Here is a 22,364-nt window from a genome sequence, read left to right on the forward strand (position 1 = left end):
AGAGGCCAACCAGGTGGCTAGGGGGGTGGGGCTTCACGCTCCATCATGTGTCACATCAGCCCTGCCTCCCTGACCTCTGGGAGGAGACAGGTCTGCCCGTTGAGTTCAACCACGTGGACACTGAGTCCATCAGACATGCCTACAGATTGAGACCCGTGTGCACGTGGACACTCAAAGCCAAGATGAGTTTCCATGATTGAGAAAATATATGGCTGCTGTGCCAGGGGTGATGCATTCTGACTCCATGTAGAGGGGACATGGGAGCTTTTGTTTGAGACTCTCCCAGACTTTACCCACCCCATGCATCTTTTCTTTGGATTTCTTATTTTACTGTAACAAAGTAAATATCATAATTGTAAATATAGAGCTTTCAGGGAGTTCTGTAAGTCATTCTAGTGAGTTATCAAACCCAAGAGGGTAGTGGAAACCCTCAAATTTGTAGTCAGATAGTCAGAATTATAGGTGGCCAGGGCCCCGAACTCATGACTTGTGCCTGAAGGATTATCTTAAAGAGGATTATCCTTACCCTTTGGGCTCTAGTTAAAGTCAGAACTGAACTGATCGGGTCTTTGCAGAAGCTGACAGAAGATTTGATAGCCTTCCTTCCAAGGCACTGGACCGGAATTAGACACCTCCTGAAGGACTCTCTTGCCTTAGGGATCTTCTGTTCTCGTTTTAACTACATCCGAGTTTATGTAAATGTTTGGGTCTGGTTGAAGCCAACATGCAGGGGCTCGAGGACCTAGTAAAATAGCGCTCTGAACTAAATATAATGCATCCCACGAACATAACAGCATAGAGGGAGGGGGAGAGAGGGAGAGAGAGAGAGAGAGAAGCAAAGCCTGGGAGAAAACTGTGGAAGATTGGAAAGTACCACTAGAAAAAAAATTGAAATGGTTAAAGGTAAGAATGTAGTTAGGTAATTTGGATGCTATTGGATTATACGAGGATCAAAGAGAAGCCACATTCAATATCAACTTGGAACATGTCCAGGAACATTCCATATCTGCTTAGGGCAGAATAAAGGTTGGTCTGACACAGAGGAAGAAAACATACTCTCTTTTCTGTAGATTAACCAAATACTCTAAAAATTAGCATGAATCTGATATATGATGATATATGTGAGTCCTGCCTCTACAAATAGGGAAAAAAAATTCCCTCAGGCCTTGGAATTTAAAGAAACGTATATCTTCTTATCTCTATAACACTCTCCAATGCATGGATTATAATTATCTGGATACTCTCCATACTCATATGGAGAAAGTCAAGGACCAGAAAGGAAACAAAATTCAGAGAAGCTATTTGTTGTTTTGCCTTTTGTTTGTTTAAGTTTTACATAATTAGGGAGAGAGAGATAGATTTCAAAGAGATAGAGGGAAAAAATGAGACAACTAAATGGTCTCAAACCATTACTAATCCAAAAGTATAATTCAAAAGAACCAGTTCAGTGATAGAAGCTCGCCTTCCATGCGGGAGACCTGGATGTAATTCCTTGACCAGGCACCCCCAAAACAAACAAACAAACAGAACCTGATTCCCGCCATCACCCCCCCCACACACACACACACATACACACTGCTGGGGCTTTTCCTAACCATTCAGCATTTCAGAGAAGGGGCTTTCTCATTGGAACACTCTACTCCCTGCAGTAACCCTTTCTTCTACCAGCAACAGCGAAAGCTGAAATGTTTCAGAGAAAAGTGCACAAACCCTAAAGCAACCAAAAATGGAGAAGAAAGAGCCAAGGAAGAAATGCTGCAGGTTCTATACCTGGAAAGTGAATTATTCTCCCAAAGGCTGGTTTTGATTACCCAGCTAGCTTCTGCATACGCTTCACAGCCACAAAGGTGGCCCCTCCATATTTGAAAACCCTACCTCCTCACTCAACTGTGGGATTGCCACCCCTTGGTATGGGGCCTTCCACGGCCATACACTTCCTGCCAGGCATTCCATGCTTCCAGACTGTGAGCATTAATCAACGGTTCCTTGTTTTTTGGCTATAATATTGGGTGTGTGTGTGTGTCAGGATCCTCTTATAGTTGGTTCTTTTTCACTTGTAGTATTTCAACCTTAAGCTCATTCTTTTTTTTTTTAGGTCACCACATTTTAAAAGCCCTTTATTTTGAGATAAGTTTAAACTTACAGCAGAACTGTAAAAATAGTACAGAGTTTCTGTGTACCTTTCACACACCTACCCCTTATGTTAACATCTTACATGACCACAGAACAATTAAAAAACTAAGAAATTAACTTTACTATAATACTAATTGAAGTACAGAATTTTTTTGTGCTTAAGCTCATTCTTGGGCATTCTGTCTCAATCAGGACGTTTTTGAAGAGCCCTGAAACCCACCCCCGGCCCCCCTTCCTCTGGGGTAGCTTACCACACCCGGTCTGGATTCTCCAGTCTCCAATCGGAATGCCGAGGGCTTGGCACACCAGGGCGTAGGCCTGGATGGCCTGGCAGAGGAGCGTGCCGTTGTCCTGCACACTGCACAGGTCGTACACGCAGCTGTGGACGAAGGCTGTGGGGTCCACGATGGTGCCGCACTCCCACAAGGGGCCGTCCGTCCTGTTGAGGAAGCCGCAGTGGTCGGAGCCAAAGTAGAGGGCTTCGGTGGCGGCATCGCACTGGGTGCAGTTGTCCACGCAGCCGGAGTCGCACTTCCAGTCGGGGTGGTAGACGCGCCAGCTCTCGCCGAGATCCAGGACAGACATGGCTGGCCTGCCGTCCGGGCGCAGAAAATCGTCCAGTGGGTTCTTATTGTAGTTCCCACAGAGCCCACAAGTGGAGTTTATGTAGGAGCCTGGGATGGAAATGGAGGCATAGTGCTGGCCGTCAAACGTCACTAAGAGCCCAAAATCCGTTTCCACGGCAGTAGACATGCCACTCTGGTAGATTTTCACCGCCCCCAAGTCTAAGGTGATGGGCAAAGACGTCACTAGGTCATTAACCTGCCAACAACAGTAATAGTAAAAGGCAGGTGAGCAGGAGCCAAGGCCATGGTTTCCAGCAGATGTCAGGCAAGGGAGGTAGGACAACTCAGTGCTCCAGAGAGAAGGGCCACCCCAAATATCCAGGCTCCAGGGTGCTTCCCTCCTACTTAAACAGAGACTTGGAGGAAGTCCCGGAGCCCAGGCTGGTGGTGGGTCAGCCTGATCACTGTGCATCTGAGTCGCAGTAGACTTGGCATTTTTAGTGCCACTAGTGGACATCCCAGACCAGACAGTCCTCTGAGGACCAGGTGGTCGTCAACCCTTCCTGGCTAGCCCTAGAGCTTGCTTCAGGTCTTTTCTTGAAAGACTAGTCACTTCATTCTTCCTCTTTATTCCTCTATGTTTATTCTTTAAGTCTCAACTTGTCACAAATTTTCCATGATCCCTCGACTGCCTTTCCCACCCACTGACCGCTCCTCCCAACTGAAATATGTACTATGGATGGTCTGACACAACTTAGCTTCTGAGGCTGCCCTGGTTTTATTCTCTGAGTGTGCCGCCCTGTGAGTTCTTTGATAGCAGCACTATGTCATCTAATCGCTTATTCAGCAATACCATTTGAACACCTACTGGGTGCCAAGCACTTTTATTAGTTGCTGAAAAATAAAGGATGAAAAAATAATTGCCTTTGTCCCTGGAGGAGTTCTCAGTCTACTGAGGAAAAGAAATACAAATCAATATTTATGTATTTACTGTTTTAAATACAAATTAATCAATGAAGCAATGGGGGACCAGTAAGTGAACTCCTACTGTGGGTGTCATGGAAGGCTCTTAAGAGGAGTTAAGTCTAACCTGAGTCTTTAAAGAAGTGACCAAAGAAAGAGTAGGGGGCAAGGAATTCGAGGGCAAGAGCATAAAGTTGGGATGGTTACAAACAATGGTGTGTGTATGGGGACAGCCACTGGATGTTACTGGACTGCAGAGGGAAGAAGTGGCCAAAGCCAAAGCTGGGGACACAGGTGAGGGGACACAGGCGAGGGGACATAGGCAAGGGGACACAGGCAAGGTCCATTCATTCAACGAAGATTCATGTGGCCCTTTCTGCATGTCAAGCACTGTTCTAAGAGTTGGGGATCGGCAATGAACAAAACAGACAAATCCCTGCCTCAAGGAGCTTATACTCCAGCTGGAGAGACCAACAGCAGACAAAATGAAAAAGGAAAATATACCAGAGAAGTGTTATGGAGAAACAGAAAACAAACGATGAGATCAGGAGTGCCAGGGAAGAGGGTTTCTAATCTTGAATAGGTGGTTAGGGAAGACCTCCCTGGGAAGGGAACTTTGAGACTAGGAAGCAAGCCTCACCATTATCCACACAAAGGGGTCCAGCCAGGCTCGAAGTTGGAGTGTGCACCGTTGCTCCTAGGAAATCGAGCAGGCTCGTGTGGCTGGAGCAGAGAGAACAAGGCGGGGGGTGGGGGGTGGCAGGCGTGGTAGAAGACGTCAGAGAGATAATAGCAGCTGGCACATGGAGCCTTCCCAGCTTTGGCACTGAGCGAGACTAAGAGACAAGTGGGTGTTGAGAGCAAAGAATCAGCAGGACCTGACTTCTGTTTTAAAAGAATTACTCTGGCCTCTCTGTTGAGAATAGCTCTTGGAGGGCCTTTTAGAAACATATTAGAAACAAATCAAAACAGAAACAGTTCGGAGTCCTATTCTTTAGGGAGAGCCCCTGACGGGTTTTAAGCAAAGGAATGACATAGATTTACATTTTAGAAAGTCCAGCGTTAAGGGCATATTGAAGTATGACAAGATTAGAAGGAGAGAAACCAGAGAGGCAATTGCTCAGGAGTCCAGGTGGGTGATGAAGAATGAGCCTAAACTGAATACAGACATGACGAGAAGGCACAAACTTACAGAGAACAATCATCAGGACCTGGTGATTTTCTGCAGTGGGGTGTCAGAGAGGAGAGAATAATCAAGGAAGAGTCTCATGTGAACTGGTGTCTTGACAAGTCTCTTGACAGGGAGTGCTAATTTTCTGGTTCCATACGTAACATACCTATCAGCCACAGGCCCTCCTATTTGTGGGTTAGAATGGAATGGTTAGTCCTAAAACAGTCCTAGCTGGGCTTCATTGTAGGTGTACACATGTTTTCCTGACTTCCTTGGACCCAAGGATTTTTGGAACCTGGGAAGGGCAAGGGTTCTTCCTGAGACCATTCTTCCTTCTTTTGGAAATGTCTAGGTGGGGAGACAGTAGATTATCTGAGCATCTCTCCCAAGAACTACCGAGGCAGACAGCATGTGTCATTTTCTGTCTCTAGAGATTCATAAGACTAAATGGAGAAGAGGACAAGAAAAATAGGCTGGGGAAATAAATTTTTCTGCCAAGAGCCAAAACTAGAAAGAAAAACCTAGAGGTTGATTAATTCATCCTCATCTCTTAAGAGGAGGCTTAGCCAACAAGGGTGAGAAAAGCCCGCCTATATGGAAGGTCACCTACCAAGGGTACTAGGCAATTATTATGTATCATTCTATACTGAAATGTGGGAAATGAAATCTTCCTCAAGATTGGTATAATTTTAAATGCTGGACACATCAGCCTCTCTCCTCTCCTTTCAGTTAACCTCCTGTCAAGAAGGAGCCAAGTCTTCTGTGTCTCAAAGCTGAAGCCAGGAGGTAGACTGTCTCTGGATATTTCAACTGCTCATCTGGTTTTCCTGCTCAGACTGACCTTGTACCTAGGCTGACCCCAGTGCAGGAAGTCCCAGTTTACCGCTTTCTCCCTGGCATAGTTGGTCATAACACCCTCCTCCATTCTCACAAGTATCTCAGTTTGAACCACAAGTTATCCAGTCATTGTACTCTACCCCACAGTGCTCAGAATAGGAGCTGCTGGAGAATTCTTATCCCAACAAGAATATCTCATTCCCTCATTTTATTCCTCCAGTCCCACCTTCAATCAGAACCATATACTCCTGGTTAGCCAAAGCTGGACTAGCCTCACCCCTTGGCTTTCCCTTCTTCTGTATTCTACTTATTTCCTTCCTCAAGTGTTTCTCCCAGGCTGTGGGAGGGGCATGGGTTGAGGAGAGATGTAGAATCACAGAAGTGGAGGGCTTAGAACCTGGGGAATGGCAGGGTGGAACCGCACATATTGAGCACCTACTGTGTGCTTTGCATTAGGCATCGTACATGTGGCTATTTTATTTAATCCTCATGGCAGCCTCGGAAGGTCCATATCAGCTTCACCTTTTACAGATGAGGAATCTGAGGTTCAGGACCAATATGGCTTATAAGTGACAAGGCCTGGCTGCCGCCGGCCAGGCTCCTAAGCCATGCCCTTACCACTGCTCCCTGCAGCCTCTGTCCCAGCGCTGAGGCGAGGCGGCCAGGCCAGGCTGCAGCCCAAGTGCCCTGGACACAAAGACCCCATTTTACAAATGAAGGAAATGAGGCTTAAGAGGCCACTCCATCGCGCTGGTGACACAGGGATTTAACCCTGTCTGACCCCCAAGTCAGAGCTCTTCAAAAGCATGATGGACCGAGCAACCCTTCTCACTGGAGAATCCCATACTACTTACCTTTACCTGGAGGAGTAAAATTAAAACTGCTAAGTTTTAGTTAGGAGGCATTTACATGTATAGATTTTAGGGACTCTGGCTTTCTTTGGCTCTCATTAGTATATGGAATCCCAAACTTTATTTTTATTATTTGAGAACAGTTCAAAGGGGGAAATTTCTATGCAGAACCCAGCTCTTAATATCAGCATATGGAGAAAGGGTCCCTGTCATTGGAAAGACACAGTGTATGTAAAAAGTTCAGCAGCCCCACAGGGATCCTGGGCTCCTTCCTGCCTCCCATACCTCTCCCCTGCCTGCCCTCATTTCACCTCAGGTGGCGGCTGTGCCAACCATCAAGCCATTCTCCCCAGTAGAGAGTAGGTGTATTCAGAGACACTTAGAAGCCATTCGGCAAAAGGAAAAGGAAGGCATTGTTAGTTTGCAGTTGGCATCGCATAACCTTTTCTTTCTGAAACATTTATATTCACATCCACATCTCCCTGTCGCTACAGAAAATTGAGGAATCCATGCCCTAAGTTTGGACGCTGGAAAGAGCCACACAAAATTAGTAGAGTGGCTGAGCCTGAAAGAAGAGACAGTGCCCCTTTCCTTTTAAGAAGCAAAACAGTCTGGCTGTGAGGGAAAAAATAATTTAAATCAAAATGGAAAATAGGGATAAACACAAAGCTTTCCTTTTCATCTACAAACAAAATCATCCACATCATCCCCACACTACTGGCAAGTACGGGAGAGCTAGTGAAGCTTTTCCTAGCTTGAGATGTTAGCATCTATCTATGAGGATTAGTATAGTGCTCAAGAGCACAGTATAAATTTGAAATGGAAAAACTCCAAACTTCTGTACCCCGTCTCTTTGCTTTGAATTGATATGCAGCGCTCTCCCGAGAGAGACTAACCAAACAACAAGCAAATTGGTATGTCAGCCACAGTAAAAGCTCACTTTTCTAATTATGAGACTGATAAGCCGCACAGACCTATGAAAGGCAGAGCCAGAAAAAGTGGAATTAGTTCCTCAGTCCTGCCTTTTGTTGGGCACACTACATCAATTAAAACTACAATACACATTTTGAAAAGAAAGAAAGGAATCCCTGCATTGGCGTCTGTCCTGGTTTGTAATCTCTGCAATGACCTCCATTCATAAGGATTAGGGATTGCATGGGGTTGATGCTGGAATAAATATGTGGTGACGACAAGCTCTTTGTTAACATTACAAAAATTGGGGCTTGCAAAAATTTGGTAATGGCTTGTAGCTTTTTGCTCTCCCTTTTTTGTCAACACCTGAGCTTGAAATCCAGGTGGGCAATGACGAGAATCATTTGTATAGGCTAAACAGATTGGCAGAGTCCCAGGTCCTCTCTTACTCCAGCCAGGAGAGGAGAATTCTGCTCTGGGCAAAGGACAAAGGTTTCATGAGACCCTCTCACTCAGGGCTTACTAAATAAGTCACCCTCCTCCTCCAAGTCCCTGCACAGCTGGTGCCTCTGGAAGCATCCATCAATCTGAAGATTTCTCTGGGAAAGAAACAGTCACTTTAGGGGAAAATAGGGTCAAAGGTGAAGTGCAGTAAGGATTGCAAATCAAAGTCTGAACTGAATTAAGGATTTGTTCTTTGGTCACACCATCTCCTGAATGTCGTACAGGGTTCCAACTAATGCAAGCCAGGACCACAGAAAGCTGAACTTATGTCTCTTTTCAGTTACTTCTGAGCCATGCATGTGTGTGTGTGTGTGTGTGTGTGTGTGTGTGTGTGTGTGTGTGTATGAGAGAGAGAGTGTATGTATATACTAGGGTTTATGAGGAAATAGAAATGTACTTTAAGTTACAAGGAAGATAGGCATGTGGAGCACAGAACTCAGGTTAGCTCTTGCTTAGATAAAATTTGGGCTAGTAAAGCATTTCATACTATATTTGCAAGCAAGAAAGAGCCACACACTAGAGTAACTTGTCAGAAACCTACAACCTATAGATGGGTCCCTGGTCCAGATAAGTCCTGAAACTTAGCCCAGTTTCTCCAGAACATCAGAGAGTGTCATCTCCCCACCCCATATTAGTGACAGACCCTTCCAATATCAAAAATTTAGAATTGCCATAGCCCAAACAACCCCAATGAGAGGTATGGAAGGATCAAAGGTGATGGTGGAATTATACATGGAAGATAGGACTTGAATATGAATGTGAATCATTAAATTGATATCTCTTTTAGTCTCCAGTATTTTAGAGCAGCTAGAAGTAAAAATCTAAAATTGTGAAATTGTAACCCATGTCAAAGTTTGAAATATGTTCTACAACTAATTGCGGTACTGTGCTTGGAAATTTATAGCTTTTTTGTATATATGTTATTGTTCACAAAAAAAGAAGGGAAAAAAAGTCGATTGTGATGATAAAAAAATATAAGCCCTCTAGCCGCCTATATTCCGGAGCAGCTAGAAGGAAAAACATGAGAGGATTGTATGGTAGCCCATGACCAACTCTGGGATCTGTCCTGTAACCACTCTTTGAAGAGTGCTTTGGAAACTATTGCTTTTTTATTTCTTTGCTTTATATATATGTTATATTATGCAATTTAAAAAGTTTACATGAAAAAGGAAAGAGCCACACATCTCTCTGGTACTGTGGAGAGACAAACAGCGGAACTTGCAAATCTGGGAAATTCTTCCCCAGGCTGAAGCATCTTTAGCTTCTCCATTGCCCCTGCAGGATAGAGAGGGCCTCACCTTGACTTTTCCATAGCTTCCTTTGGGGACAAGAATCTTGTAGCCATTCACCTCCACAGAGAGCTCCTTCACCCAGGAGACAGCTGAGCCCCCTCGGTGCTCGTTCTTGGCCTCCACACTGAAGAAGGGGAGGCTGGAAGACTGCAGACACTGTCGGGCCAGGAGGTAGGCACAGGAGCCTTGGAAGTGGAAGAGGAAGCCGTCAAAAGTGTGGTAGTGTGGCTCCCCAAACACCACGCACGTGCTGGTCTCCAAGGGACTGCAGTAGAAGAATTTGCCTTTGGGTTCGCACACCTCGTAGGGGCCACAGGAGGCCTCCTGGCAGTAGATCTCATTGTTGAAATCCAGGCAGCGGCACTTGATGGTGCAGTTCAGGTCATCCCAAAACACCTCCCCTCGCCGGAGGAACTGTCCTGAGAAATAATGACACAAGAGCCAACATTTATTGAGCACTTAGTCTTTGTTCCAAGAATTGGGCTAAGGACTTTTTTTTTTTCATTGCAGCATTCAATCCACCCAAGAACCCTATGAGATAGGTATTGCAACCCCATTTTACAAATGATAAAACTGAGGTTTAAGTGAACTTGAGTAATCCTTCCAACTTCCCTCAGCAAGTCAATGGTGAAGCCAAGATTCAAAGCAAGGTCTGTCTGAATCCAAAACCCAAGCTCTTGGCATTATTGTCTCCACAGCTGGTGAGCAAACCTTCATTCAAGGAAAGACATGTTGTCTTTAATCCATGGGGAAGGAATTATTTCCTCACTATCAGGAATAGGAGGGAGGGTATTCTGAGGATGATCCAGCTTACCCAGAGGTAACTTAGCAAAACTGTTTATCATTTGTTTATTTGTCCATTCATCCATTCATTCACAAAATATATATTGGGAGCTTATATGTGCCAACAAAGATTAGAAGTGTGAATCAGGAGTCAGACACAGAAGTTTGTTTCCAAGGCTCCCTGGGAAGATGCTGGAAAGGGCTGACCCCTGGCTTGGCACCTCCAGAAATACCTGTATCCTCTACCCTGGATCCTTCCCTGCAAAAGCTCCTGCAGTGCTACATAAGCAGAGCTCACACCTATGCATGTTGTCTTCTCTTCCACTCCAGGCCCTGCTCAAGGCCACTGTTTCTCTCTCTTTGGACACAATATGACAAAATTAGGTCAATAGGAAAACGAAGTAGGAGTGGGGCGTAGAATTGTTTTAAGGGTTGTACTCATTTTTAAAATAGTCACTATTACTTATTTGGTAGACATTCCAACTGTAAAAACAATTCCCTAAATAAATGAACTTCCCCCTCCACTAAACAAGACCGAAAAACATTGATATTTGCTAGTTGGGGTAGATTGAGTCATGTACCCTAGGAAAAAACATGTTCTTAATCTGTATTCCTATGGGTGTGAACCCATTGGAAATAGGACCTCTTGAAGATGTTAATTTTAGTTAAAATGTGACCCAACTGAGAGAGAGTGGTTCTTACTACAGTGGCCTTCTAAAGAGAAGGTCACAGAGAGAAGCCAAAAGTCAGCAGGAACCCGGAAAAGAAAGGAGAGGACATCACCATGTGACAAGAGGCAGAGATGTAAGCCAAGGGACTCCAAGGACTGTGTCGGGCCAGTACCACAATGCTACAGACTCCAGGAGGCTTCCCAGGAGACAATAAATTCCTGTTGTTTAAGCCAATCCATTGTGTGGCATTTGTGCTAGTAGTTCAGGCAAACTAAGATTCTAGTTGATAACATCAACCTTCTATTGAAATAGGGTTGCTGTGGTCTGATTCTTGGTTGGGTTGTGCCTCAAGAGAAGTGGACAACAGTCACAATCACCTTCCAAGGCAAGTGACGATGTCTGTGTGTCTTGGTTTTCCTAATCTGTAAAACGGGGATAACACTGTTTTCTCATCCTTGTCTCATGGAGAACAGTGATGCTATACAAAACTGGCAAATGCTTATTAGAGGTAGAAGCATTTGTAAATTAAAGGCAGCCCAAAGAGAAAGCTATCAAAGACACAAAATCAATAATGTCATGCACGAAGAGTGACCGTAGTTTGTAGGGTTGGCTGAGACTTCTCAGGGTTTTATAGAGTTGAATACCAAGCTGCAAGTTAACCCAAGCAGATGGCATGAGTGCCTCAGTAGTGGTCCTTTCTGTATCTGCCAACAGGAACAAGTATGTCTCAATAGGCAAGTGTTTCATACCCATTGAGAATAGGGTCCAAAAATGGGATAACAGATTCAGTCACATTCCCAGTGGATCATAAGCACCAACCCTTAGAAGAAGCCCCTCAGGCCTCATCACTTTTGGGCACTAGTCCAGAGCCACATAGATTATAACAGCCTCTTCTTGGGATCATTTCCAGTCCCACTTTTCCAGGCTTCCAATAAATTGAGAGGAAATGCCTTTGAATAGAGGAGGTTTGACCAAAAGGCAGACTCTCTGAGATAATTTTGTTTGTGAAATGATAATATAATAAACCACCTCTATGCAACACTTGCCTTGTAATAAGCCAGGCCAGATCCCAATCTCATTAGATTGATATATGTCCAGAAGCACATAAAAATGCATCGCAGGCTGTATAAGGATATTGAATTTGTCCCTTATATGAAACCCAAGCCCATAACTCAGGAGGAAAAGAATGAAGTCAAAATGGGGACTTTGTACACAGCTGGCACCTGACCAACTCCTCAGCTCTGCCAGACAATGTTTTCCATTTTCACAGCATTTCATTCCCTGGTCTCAGGTGAGAGGCTGTCACTGGGCAATCATGCTGCACAGCCACAGCTACTCTGCTGGGTGATGCTTGGACAAAGAGGGAGAGGCATTTGGGCAAGACTCTGTAACTTATCAGGTCCCTAGTTCAGGCATGGAGGGGAGAAAGATAAAGCACCCCTGGCTGGTTCTTTCATGGACATTCAGTGAGGCTGTATTTATAGTCTGGCAGAAGGGAGGACACAATCTTTGAAATCCTGGTGAATTTTGGAACCAAATTCTTTTCTATCCAGTTTAATGCCGGCTTAGCTCCAAAACATTTATTTGCTATTCTAGGCATGGGGGACTTTCTCACTGAGTGCACAGAAGCAGGGATGCCCAGGCACTCCCTCTTCACAAATGACCTTTGCTTAGAGCGAAGTTCTTAAGCCTGATCACAGGTAGGCAAAGGGGGCAGAAGGTGTGGGTCCTTCAGACCATGTGAATGTGGCATGTCTGTATATTAAAGAAATTACAGCTGAGCCAAGAGGGAAGTCAAGGTGTGCAGGCCCCCAGGCCACACTTTCTATCTGGTAAGAGAAAGAGATGTCCTGAAACCTTCCTCCCAATCCAACACTTTCTTAGAGATCTGGAAACATCTAGTAAATACGCTTTTCCCTGCATCTTCCTTTATACTTCCCTAGCACCCGGAGCTCATGTCTATTGGGTCCATCATAATACGTGTCTTCATTGTTCTTGAAGATGCCTCCTCTCTAGTAGTGACAATGTAGGCTCATCTCCAGCACCCCAATAGAGTGGCTGCTACCTCACTGGAGCTCTCAAAATGGCCATTGGAGAGATGGATGGATAGATGGATGGATGGATGGATGGATGGATGGATGGATGGATGGATGGATGGATGAACAATTTCCTATTTCTAGTTGCTATCGCCTCCACTCCTGGATGCACAAATATTAACAGAAACCCAATTTTCTGAATACTTTTGGAGATGTAAGAAGCAGGAATCTCATAAACCGAGATGTTCCTGTGAGAATCCTGGGCTATTTTGCACATCCAAAGAGGTTTTGATAGTTTAGAGATGGCACCAAACTTTTGATGCTGGTCTAGAGGAAACCCACTGGGGCTGAGCGACAGCTGGTTCACCTTAGGCCAACTTGGATTCTCCCCTAGTTCCTGTATGTTCAGCTGCTGCTCAGATGATTTTAGGAGAGAAGCTACCCCAAAGACATGATGCTCTTTTTTTTTTTTCCTTTCTTTGGAGTTAGTTGTACTAGGAAGCGCTGATTTACCCTCACAGGGCTTGGCGATGTTCCAAATTCGCCCACTCCAGTGGAACTACGAAGTGCAGATGGTGGAGCAAGAGGAAAGATGAGAAAAATTTAAAGGGGGAAATGGCAGGAGCAACCACAGAAATGATTTTAAACAGGAGGGTTTCCTTCTGTCCCTCTGGCTTGAGAAACAACTCAAGCTCCAGGTCCCCTCTGGGGCTGTTGAGAACAGGGAGCTGTCTGCTCACAGCCTGGGTGGGGACTGAAAAAACCATAGTGTCACAAATGCAGGGTCTCAGCTCCTGGGGTGAAGAATGCGCCTGCTAAAATTACCTTGATCTCCATTACCCAGCTGAGAGATGTCAAAAGAGGAAGGCATCAACAAGGAGTCCACCCCCGCAGCGTAAAAGCCTGCCTGTCAATCAAAACTAAACCAACCCTGCTCTGCCACCACCAAGAAGAGGGAAAGCCGTTACCTCTGGAGGTGCAGCCATTGGCTGGATCAATTTCCTTCCCGTCGACTTTAAATGCCCAGCGGCCTGGAACATTGACGTTTGTGGTCTCTTGGATATTCACAATGTCAGGAGTTCTTGACCCCGGGAGGCTGAAGAAATTGGTGAGGTTTCCACCATTAAATCCTGCCTGGAGCACAGAAGCAACATGAGACTTTGGAGTGCATAGGCCACCCCCGTTGATTAATGTGTCCTCATTTTCAGAATCCAGCACACCTGAAGAAAGAGAGACCCCTTTACCTGGGGTCACTGGAGCCATCACTCTGGGTGAGAAATACCTGCCCAGTCCATCCCATACCTGGGTCAAGATGGCAAAAAATGGGCAAGATTAGCCTTCTTGGTCCACCAACAAGATCTGGTATGCTTCTCTAACAAATGCTATTGGCAGGATTCCCTCCAGGATGCTGAGCAGTGTCAACAGATGCAGTGATTAAAAAATGTGCAGGAAAGTAAAATCATTGCCCCCCGCCCCCATGGGACATGATTCCCAGGGATGAGTCTGACCCTGGGACTGTGGGATCAACCATACCTTCATGACCAAAACGGGGAAAAGAAATGTAACAAAATAAGATATCAGGGCTGAGACAGTTCAAGTCGAGTCAACAGGCTGCTCTGGAGGCTACTCTTATTCAAGCTTCAGCTGGATATTGCTATTACCATGGTTTGCCAAACCCCAACTACACCATTCCTGTCGATCCTAAAGAACACCTAGGGCTCTCTCTGAGAGTCTACAAAAGTTTCACACACTATTATTAGTTTCCAGAAACCTACAACCTCCAGATATGTTCTGGACCAGATAAGTCCTGAAGTCTAGAGAGGCCAGTCTCTCCAGAGCACCAACTAGTTCCATCCCCCTATCTCATGGTATTGACACCCTTTCCAACATGAAAAAGTTACAATGGGCAGAGCCCAAATACCCCTAAAGATTGGGGAAAGATCAAAGGAGTAGGAGGAGTATAACAGAAAAGATAGGATTTAACAAATGAGTATGACTCCTGAATCCTAATATTGATATTTCTTTTAGTCTCCAGTGTCTTAGGGCAGCTAGAAGGAAAAACCTAAAACTGTAGAATTGCAACCCATACCAAGCTCTGAAATCTGTTCTAACTACTTGTTACAATGCACTTTGAAATTTATTGCTTTTTTTGTATGTATTTTATATTTCACAATTAAAAACTGTTTTTAAAAAGTGCGTGGGAGGATGGGATGGAGAAGCAACCTTACCTGTGCCATCACTCCCCCAAGACCGGTCAAGGGATCACCGCCACTCGCCGTTCCCGTGGTCCAGTTAATTTCATAGTAATTGAAGAGCGTGAATGTGTAGGAGCCATCAGACACCAGGACGGCCTGGAACGTGTTCACCTGCAGCGTGGGAGGGGAGGGTCTCTGACTCACGCTTCCCTGGGGATCCCTTCCCAGACCCGCCCCGTGCGCAGCCCGGCCTCCCTGCTCTGCCTCCTCTCTGAATTTGTTCTCGCCTGCAGTGGGGAAAGCGAGGCATGTGGGATTGTGCACGTGAAAGAGAAACTGCCTGAGAAGAGCCCGGAGTCTGACTCAGCGTCCCTCTCACGTCTCTGACTTCTCCACCAGACAGAAAATTCTCATGCAATGCTACGAGAGCACCTATAGATGGCAGCATGATAATAAACTACGGGAAAGAGCCGAGCTGGGGAAAGGAGGCGGGCGCTGGTTCTCACAGAGGGGTGGGGGTGGGTTAGGGGCAAATGTTACTTGGTATGACAGAAGTGGAGACCTGGATGGTGCTTTCTCTCTTCCCGGAAAACACTGCTAATCTTGATGAGATGCCCTCCCTTTTTTAAACGGGAGTCGGAACGTGATTTTTCTAGGAAGCGCTTTGTGGGGAGAAATTTGCTCCTCTCCTTGGGCACTAATGTGCCACTTACATCAGCAAAGAGCTCCACATTCCTCTGTACCTTGGACTAACCCCAGTCGGGCGGTTTTTTGGCCCATTCCCACCTTAGAGCTAAGAAAACTGAGACAAAGGGGCATGAGTTTCTGCAAATTTTGCAAAGACTCAGCAACAAAAGAGGGGACTCCAGCCAGAGCTCCCAGCCCCTCCCTCAGTGCACTGGAATTACACATTGGCTGAACTGAAGATTTTTTTAGGCCCTGGACATAATATAAATTCAAAAAACTGTTACACACATTTTTCTGAAATAAGCTCTAGCAAACTCCTTTTACTACTTCCCTTCGCTCATCCCTTCCCCTTGACAGAAGTTTTCAGGAAACTTAAGAAAAGTAGAGGTAAAGGGAGAGGCCGTATTGACCTTTTCCCATTCAAACCTAGCACTTTCCCCATGACCTGACACCATCCTGGGTGAGCATTCTGTTTGCCCAGAGGAAGGCCCAAATCCCTATCCTGTGTAATCAAACTGGGGTAGAGGATCTTGGAAGCCCCAAATCTCCTCATCCTAGACAGTTCCAGGGGCAGAGACAAGGCGCGAGAAAAGAAAAGCCCTTTCTGTGAAGGAGAACTTTCTCCCAAGCTCTGTTCTTGCCGCAGCTGATGGCGTTGATGATAAAGCTGCCCAGGTATATGCTGTCGTTCTTTGGCCCCATTCAACCGCAGGGGAAAGCGGGACACAGAGGTGGGTGAGCCACCAGCTCAGGACTACTATAAGGTCATGAGCAGGGTGAGGCCCAAGGGACAGGTGCAAAGTCAAGGTCACGCAAGGACTGAAGTTGAACAGGGTTGCCCTGCAGGGAGTGAATCCCTGCTCTTGAATTCCTTTGGCCTGTAGGTCTTGAGAGCAACCTATTTCTGATCCCCCAAATCAATCTTAAAACCAAGCCAGGATGGGGGCTCAGTGGCAGAATTCTCATCTGCTATGCCAGAGACCAGGGTTCCATTCCCGGTGCCTGCCCATGTAAAACAAAAACAAAAAACAAACAAACAAACAAAAACAGGCCAGCCATTCTTGTAACATTCCAGAACGTGACGATACCACCATTGACCACTGACATGCGTGCTTATGAGCCCTCCTGCACACGCTCATTCTCTCGTGCACCCACACCTACACTTACAGGCTTCTTGCACCTTAGTATTAAGACTCTACTGGGTTTGTATTTCTAAAACCACCCTTCTCATTCTAGAAAAAACTTTTCCTGCTTCAGAGGCGTTCCGAGCAGACAGCAGGGGAAGGGGTTCAGGACTTGGAACTGGAAACTTTGGTTTGAACCCAGCTCTGCGTCATGCAAGGGTTGAACCCCTCTTTGAGCCCCTTGGACAAATTACTTCACCTCTCTGAGCCTGCTTTTCACCTCTGAAGTGAAGATAATGCTAATGGCAGAACATTTTTGTGAGGCTAATTGACACGCAAAAATAGACTATTAGTGCCAGGAGCAGAGTAATCCTTCAATAAATATTGGGATTTCCTTCCTTGAAGTAAACATATCCCCATCCCCTTTTCTTTCTATTGGGCTTCCATGACATTTTGTGCCTCTAAGGATCTCTGAAGCCCAGTGTTCAGTCTGCCTGATGACAGGTGTTCCTATACAGAAGGGGAAGCCCAGGTTAATGAGAAGTGGGAAAGGTGGGGCCAATTCCAAGAACAGGGACAATGCAGCTCTGGAGGAATGTATGGTCTTTTTCTCCAAGGAGTGCAAAGCACTTAGATGTTACCCCATTCATCCTCAGAGAAAGAGTTCTCACCTAGTCCAGAAATTCACTTCAAAGTAAAACTTGAAAGTATCTAAATTATGTTGCCATTTTTATTGCCAGTATAGGTTTTTTTTAAAATGGTGGTCAGCATTTGATGGGCATTTCTTCTTCTTTTTTTTTTTTTCCACCGACACTGAAATTTATTGATTGCTGGCATCCTGCATTCTAACGCTATAAGGTATGAGGCTTAAAGGACATAAAACATCACCCAAGGAGTCGTTAGCAATCCATAACACAACAGAGGGAAATGTACGCGTCTTCAGAGGTTATTTCTAGCCAATGCATCCACTCTTTAAGCTTGCGTCTTTCTGTTCTACAGAACATTTTACGTTTAAAGTGCTTCTTGATGCTCTGGCCAGAAAGTGCTTAAACACAGCATGCTTACTGGATTGCAGGTATGATTTGCAAGCCCAGCACTTTTCCTCCTCTGCCTCTAACTCAGTAGTTTCTATTCCACCCTTAAACAACTGACTCATGGCCAAGGAAACTGGGAAACAGGTGGCATTGGAAATAATCCTAAGGAAGCAGAGGGCAGATTTTTGAGTGTCTTTGTTTACTGGAAATTACGCCGGTGAAGATGCATCTGCTATTTCAAAAACCTCCACCTCCAAAGTCACCCAAACAAGCTGCAGGCTTTCGTGAGAACTGTGATCTGTCCCTTTATGTAGAAAGTCGATTAACTCTACAATAATGCCAGTGATAATCTTTCTTATTTGACTGCTCATTTGGGATTTCAGAGCAGATGTTGAAACCTTATTCACGAAGTGCTTTAACTGCCCACTCTCATTAACATCAAACATGAATAATTTTCGCCCTTGGTAATAACAATAATAATAATAATAAAAAGGGCATCACATAATAAAATGAGGCAGGTCATTTGTGCCAAGGTCCAGCACTCCATTTTCCTCTTCCTATCTGGTTTTGTAAAAAAATGGAAATCAGCGATGTGGAGAGGCATTTGTGATTCTGACAAGAGGAAAGGACCTTTGGATTCCTAGATGGGTTCTTACTCATGAGTCCTAGAATATATCTCAGTGCCTCTTGCTAAATAAGAATGCTACCAATTGCAAGGAAATAACTCTTTAGACAGTCATAATGAGCTGTTATTAGGTAACACATCTCCTGAAATGTCACAGCTAACTGCACTAGGAGGTCTGATATTTCCCTGTTTCCTGGAAAGGGGAGGGCAAAACTCACTGCTCTCACCCAAGGACACTGACATTTGCTCTGCCCTACCGAGGAGGCGCCTTCATGGCAATGAAGATGGGCAAGAATTAGGCGTCGGGCTGAGAAGTGGAAAACGGAAAATTTGAATTATTACAGGTGTGGTGCTGCTCCCTCCATAAAACGTGACTTCCTCCCACGTGACAATGAAAACCCAAGTGGCAGAGAAGGTTGCCATGTCTTTGAAGTACTTCCTGATGTCCTTGGTGGCTCTCATCAAGATGGCAGGGTCCATGGTCTCTCTGTAATAGATCTCGCCTCGGATTCCATTGTGCACATCTGCCCAAAACGGGGCAATGAAGGCCCGCCCGTCCGTCAGGGGGAAGGACTCCGGCGTGAACTGGCTCACCAGCACATTGAAGGAAACAACACCATTGTTATTGACCTACAGAAAAGAAGAGAGGTTCTGCACAGTGAGCTCCAAACCGTCACCACTTCGGAGTCACAAACCAAGAGAGACGTCCGCCTAATCACATGAATGAAAACAACTTTCGAGCTACTGAATTAGAACACCCAAACACCGGCTTCCATTGCTAAAGCGAGGAGGCTCGTTTACTTCCAGGCACTCATTGGTCTTCTTTCACTTTCAATTTGTCCTCAGCTTTGTTTCTTATTAATAATCAGTCTCATTCTCATGTTCTCTGTCCTATCGCTGTTTACACTTATCAAATGCTACTGGGTTATGTGGGAGAGAGAGAGAAAGTGTATACGCACGTATGAAAGAAAGAGAGAGAGAGTACTGAGCATGGCGTGTGTAGGTAGGTGTTGGGGCTGGGCAGGGGGTAAGCGAGCAATAAGGATCCAGAGTCCCAGATGTAAAATAAACAGAAAGATAAAAGAAAAACACCTGGGAGCAAAAGGTTGAATAAAAAAAATGTTTTGAGGAGCTCTCTATTAAAGTTTGACCCATATGACAAAAGAGAACCGTCAGTGAAAGTTAAATCAAATACTCCATTCATCATCAAACTTAAATTGCAGGACGAACAATACCCTGTTCTGGACAAAACATTTAAAGGGCTTCTATTGATGCCACACCACACTTCAGTACTTAGAGCAAGGACAAGGTTAAGACCTAAGATGCCTAATTCCATTACTGCTCTTTCAGTCTGATGGGTTCTTTGTGCAGTCGCTGCATTAGAATTGAGACAGGAATACTTCACATTATATATGTAAATGCCTGTCTTGTGATTGCTTCATGGTTTGTAAATGGCTTAGCAAATTTATTAAATTATTAAACTGCAAATTGAAGGCCTATACATATACTCAGTTTACACCAAATCTGTAAATAGTTCTGTCTGCCTGCACCTGCACCCATACATGTTGACAGATAAGGCCAATTAACCCCTTGGCTTGTATGGGTTCAAGAGCAGAAACTCCTGTGTTGGGAATCCTTGCAATTCCTCAATACAGGGAATCTGAGATAATTTTCCCACACCTTCCAATCATATGTTATGTGCATACTATCAATAATTTTATGGATATTAACAGTGGCCCAGATCCTAGAGGTAAGTTATCTGTAACCTGGGCCCAGGGCACGTCAACCTGCTTTAGAAGAAAGAGTGGGGATTTTGAAAAGAAAGCTGGAGACCGAGCTATAAAGACAATAAAAGCCGATTAGGCTCGGAAAAGACGGTGCTGCTCAAAGCAGTAGAAACTCTGCCTCAAACTTAGGACCTTCCTTTTGCAGGGGCAAGAATTCTTCAGTGCAATGGAACTTAACTAAAAAACTTTTATCCTCAAAGCCTGAGAGACTGAGGCTTCTAGATGGAAGTCCTGGATTCCCCTCTCATTTACAAATCAGATCAACTCATTCCAGAACTTAAAATCAGCTATTACAGACACAGAGGTCTGTTGTGAGTAGAGTATAAAAAGCATCTCAGGATAACCAAGCTTTGTGTTTGCCAGGGAGTGATCGGTGTAATTAACACACAGGGCTATCGGAGGAAGCTGGCAAGGACTCACTTGTGTTTGCATGATAGTCTGTAGTTAAGATCGGAGTTTCTCAAACTTTTGTGGGCATCAGAATCACCTGGAGACATGTTAGACACAGATCCCTGGGCCCCATTCCCATACTCTCTGATTCAGGAAGTCTGGGGTGAGCCTGGGAAGTTGCAGCTCTAACAGTGGGGATGCTGACGGTGCAGGATCAGGGACCACACTTCAAGAACCGCTATTAGATAAAGGAAGAAGGAATTTTCTAATGGGAATCAGCCCTGAACTATAAATCAAAAGTTGGGAGAGATGGAGTGCCCAGGTACAGAGAAGGGCAGAGGTAGATGTGCTTGAATTCTGTGCCCATGCAGGGCACAGAATGGGATGGGATCTCGTGTGATCTCCACGTGCCTCACCCACTTCTTTAAGGTCAAGTATGAAGACTGGTTCAGTTGCCTGGAACCTTCCTTTCAACATGTAACGATCTCACTAGAAGCAAACCCAGTGTCCTGAGAAAGTAACCAGAGAACTCAGGGGCCCAGGAGACCTTTGACAGCAAATGGTATCTTTTTATTTTTTAGTGCAGGTTTGATGATGGGGTCCTCTGACATTTCTACAGACAGACTCGATGAGGGGACTTAATATAATTGGTCATATAATTTATAATCACCTCTCTACTCTGAATTCGGCTCTGAATTGGGAGGGCGGCCAAGAACAGCAGATGCCTAAACTTTTCACACCCCCAGAAGGGAGAGAAGAGTGACATTGTTCCTGTTATGGTTCATTGTGTCTTTTTATCTTGTCATGTAGCAGAAGGAACGTTCCTGGCATTGGGGCCTCTGCTTCACTTCTGTGTTTAATCATCCACAGAAGCAATTTATTGCCCAGTACACTCCTCTACTGTGAACATCAGTCATTAAATATACCTGTGACTTTCTAAATCATAAAACCTATCAGCTCATGAAATCTCAGAAGTTGTCATTTTCACTGCCAAGAGACCCCCATTCCCAAAACCCTGGAAGAAGGTATTTAAAATGCTTTCCTTAATGACGAACAAAAGGAAGAGCCACAGAGCGACGGCTGGGCTGCTTCTCCACTTACATAGACAGTGCGGTAAGGAATGCCGAAGAAGAAAACTGGGATGGCCAACTTAATCTCAGATGAGCTTCCATCGTCTACTTTAGGAGTTTTGGTGTCGTTCTGCCAAAAGGGATACATGAGCTCCCTGGGCTGAGCTGTCAAGAGACACAGTGGTTAGGCAGGTGGCAGCTCCCTCTTCCACTGGGGAGGCAACTAATCTCCCACCTACCAAAGCCAGCTTCTTTCGGCGAATCTTGCAAATGAAATGCAAGTCACCCTGTCTTTTCATTGATCCTAAACCTAATCTATACTGCTCATTATCTTCTGTCTCTGGGAAAACCAAGGAGGGGAGTGATGCCATTTCCCTTAGGAGAAACCACCCTGTTTTTCAATTCTGTGCATCTGTGTATTTTTGGGAGAGGAGTGGGTTAAGACTGGCTGAATGCTGCGAAATCACCCCCGCCTGGAGCTCTCAGAGAATGAAGGCGCAGCCTGTTGGTCTGGGATGGCTTAGGAGGGCTTCACTGGAAGGCCTGGTGTGGAGGAGACGGCCCAAGGCTCTGAAGCAACTCAAGAATTCTGCTACCGTGTCTTTTGCTCAGAGGAGTCCCCTCCCTCCTGCTCTGCACAGGGAGAAGATACCAGGTCCCAGAAGGAAATAAACAATCTCTGGAACCTGCACAAAAGTGGGAGGAGGGAGTTTGTGGTTACTGGCTTTGGCAT

At 45.2% G+C, this 22,364-nt stretch overlaps 1 protein-coding gene across 1 annotated transcript in view; it reads right to left on the reverse strand.

Moving 5' to 3' along the window:
* TECTA (tectorin alpha) overlaps window positions 1–22,364 on the reverse strand; it is a 69,038-nt gene that overhangs the window by 43,890 nt on the left and 2,784 nt on the right. The window contains 6 exon segments of the mRNA XM_077112644.1: window positions 2,385–2,955; window positions 9,236–9,648; window positions 13,688–13,853; window positions 14,948–15,085; window positions 18,727–19,014; window positions 21,663–21,796. Coding sequence (XP_076968759.1) covers window positions 2,385–2,955; window positions 9,236–9,648; window positions 13,688–13,853; window positions 14,948–15,085; window positions 18,727–19,014; window positions 21,663–21,796 — 1,710 coding nt within the window.

This window comes from Tamandua tetradactyla, chromosome 8 (assembly GCF_023851605.1).
Source record: "Tamandua tetradactyla isolate mTamTet1 chromosome 8, mTamTet1.pri, whole genome shotgun sequence".
Taxonomy (NCBI): domain Eukaryota; kingdom Metazoa; phylum Chordata; class Mammalia; order Pilosa; family Myrmecophagidae; genus Tamandua; species Tamandua tetradactyla.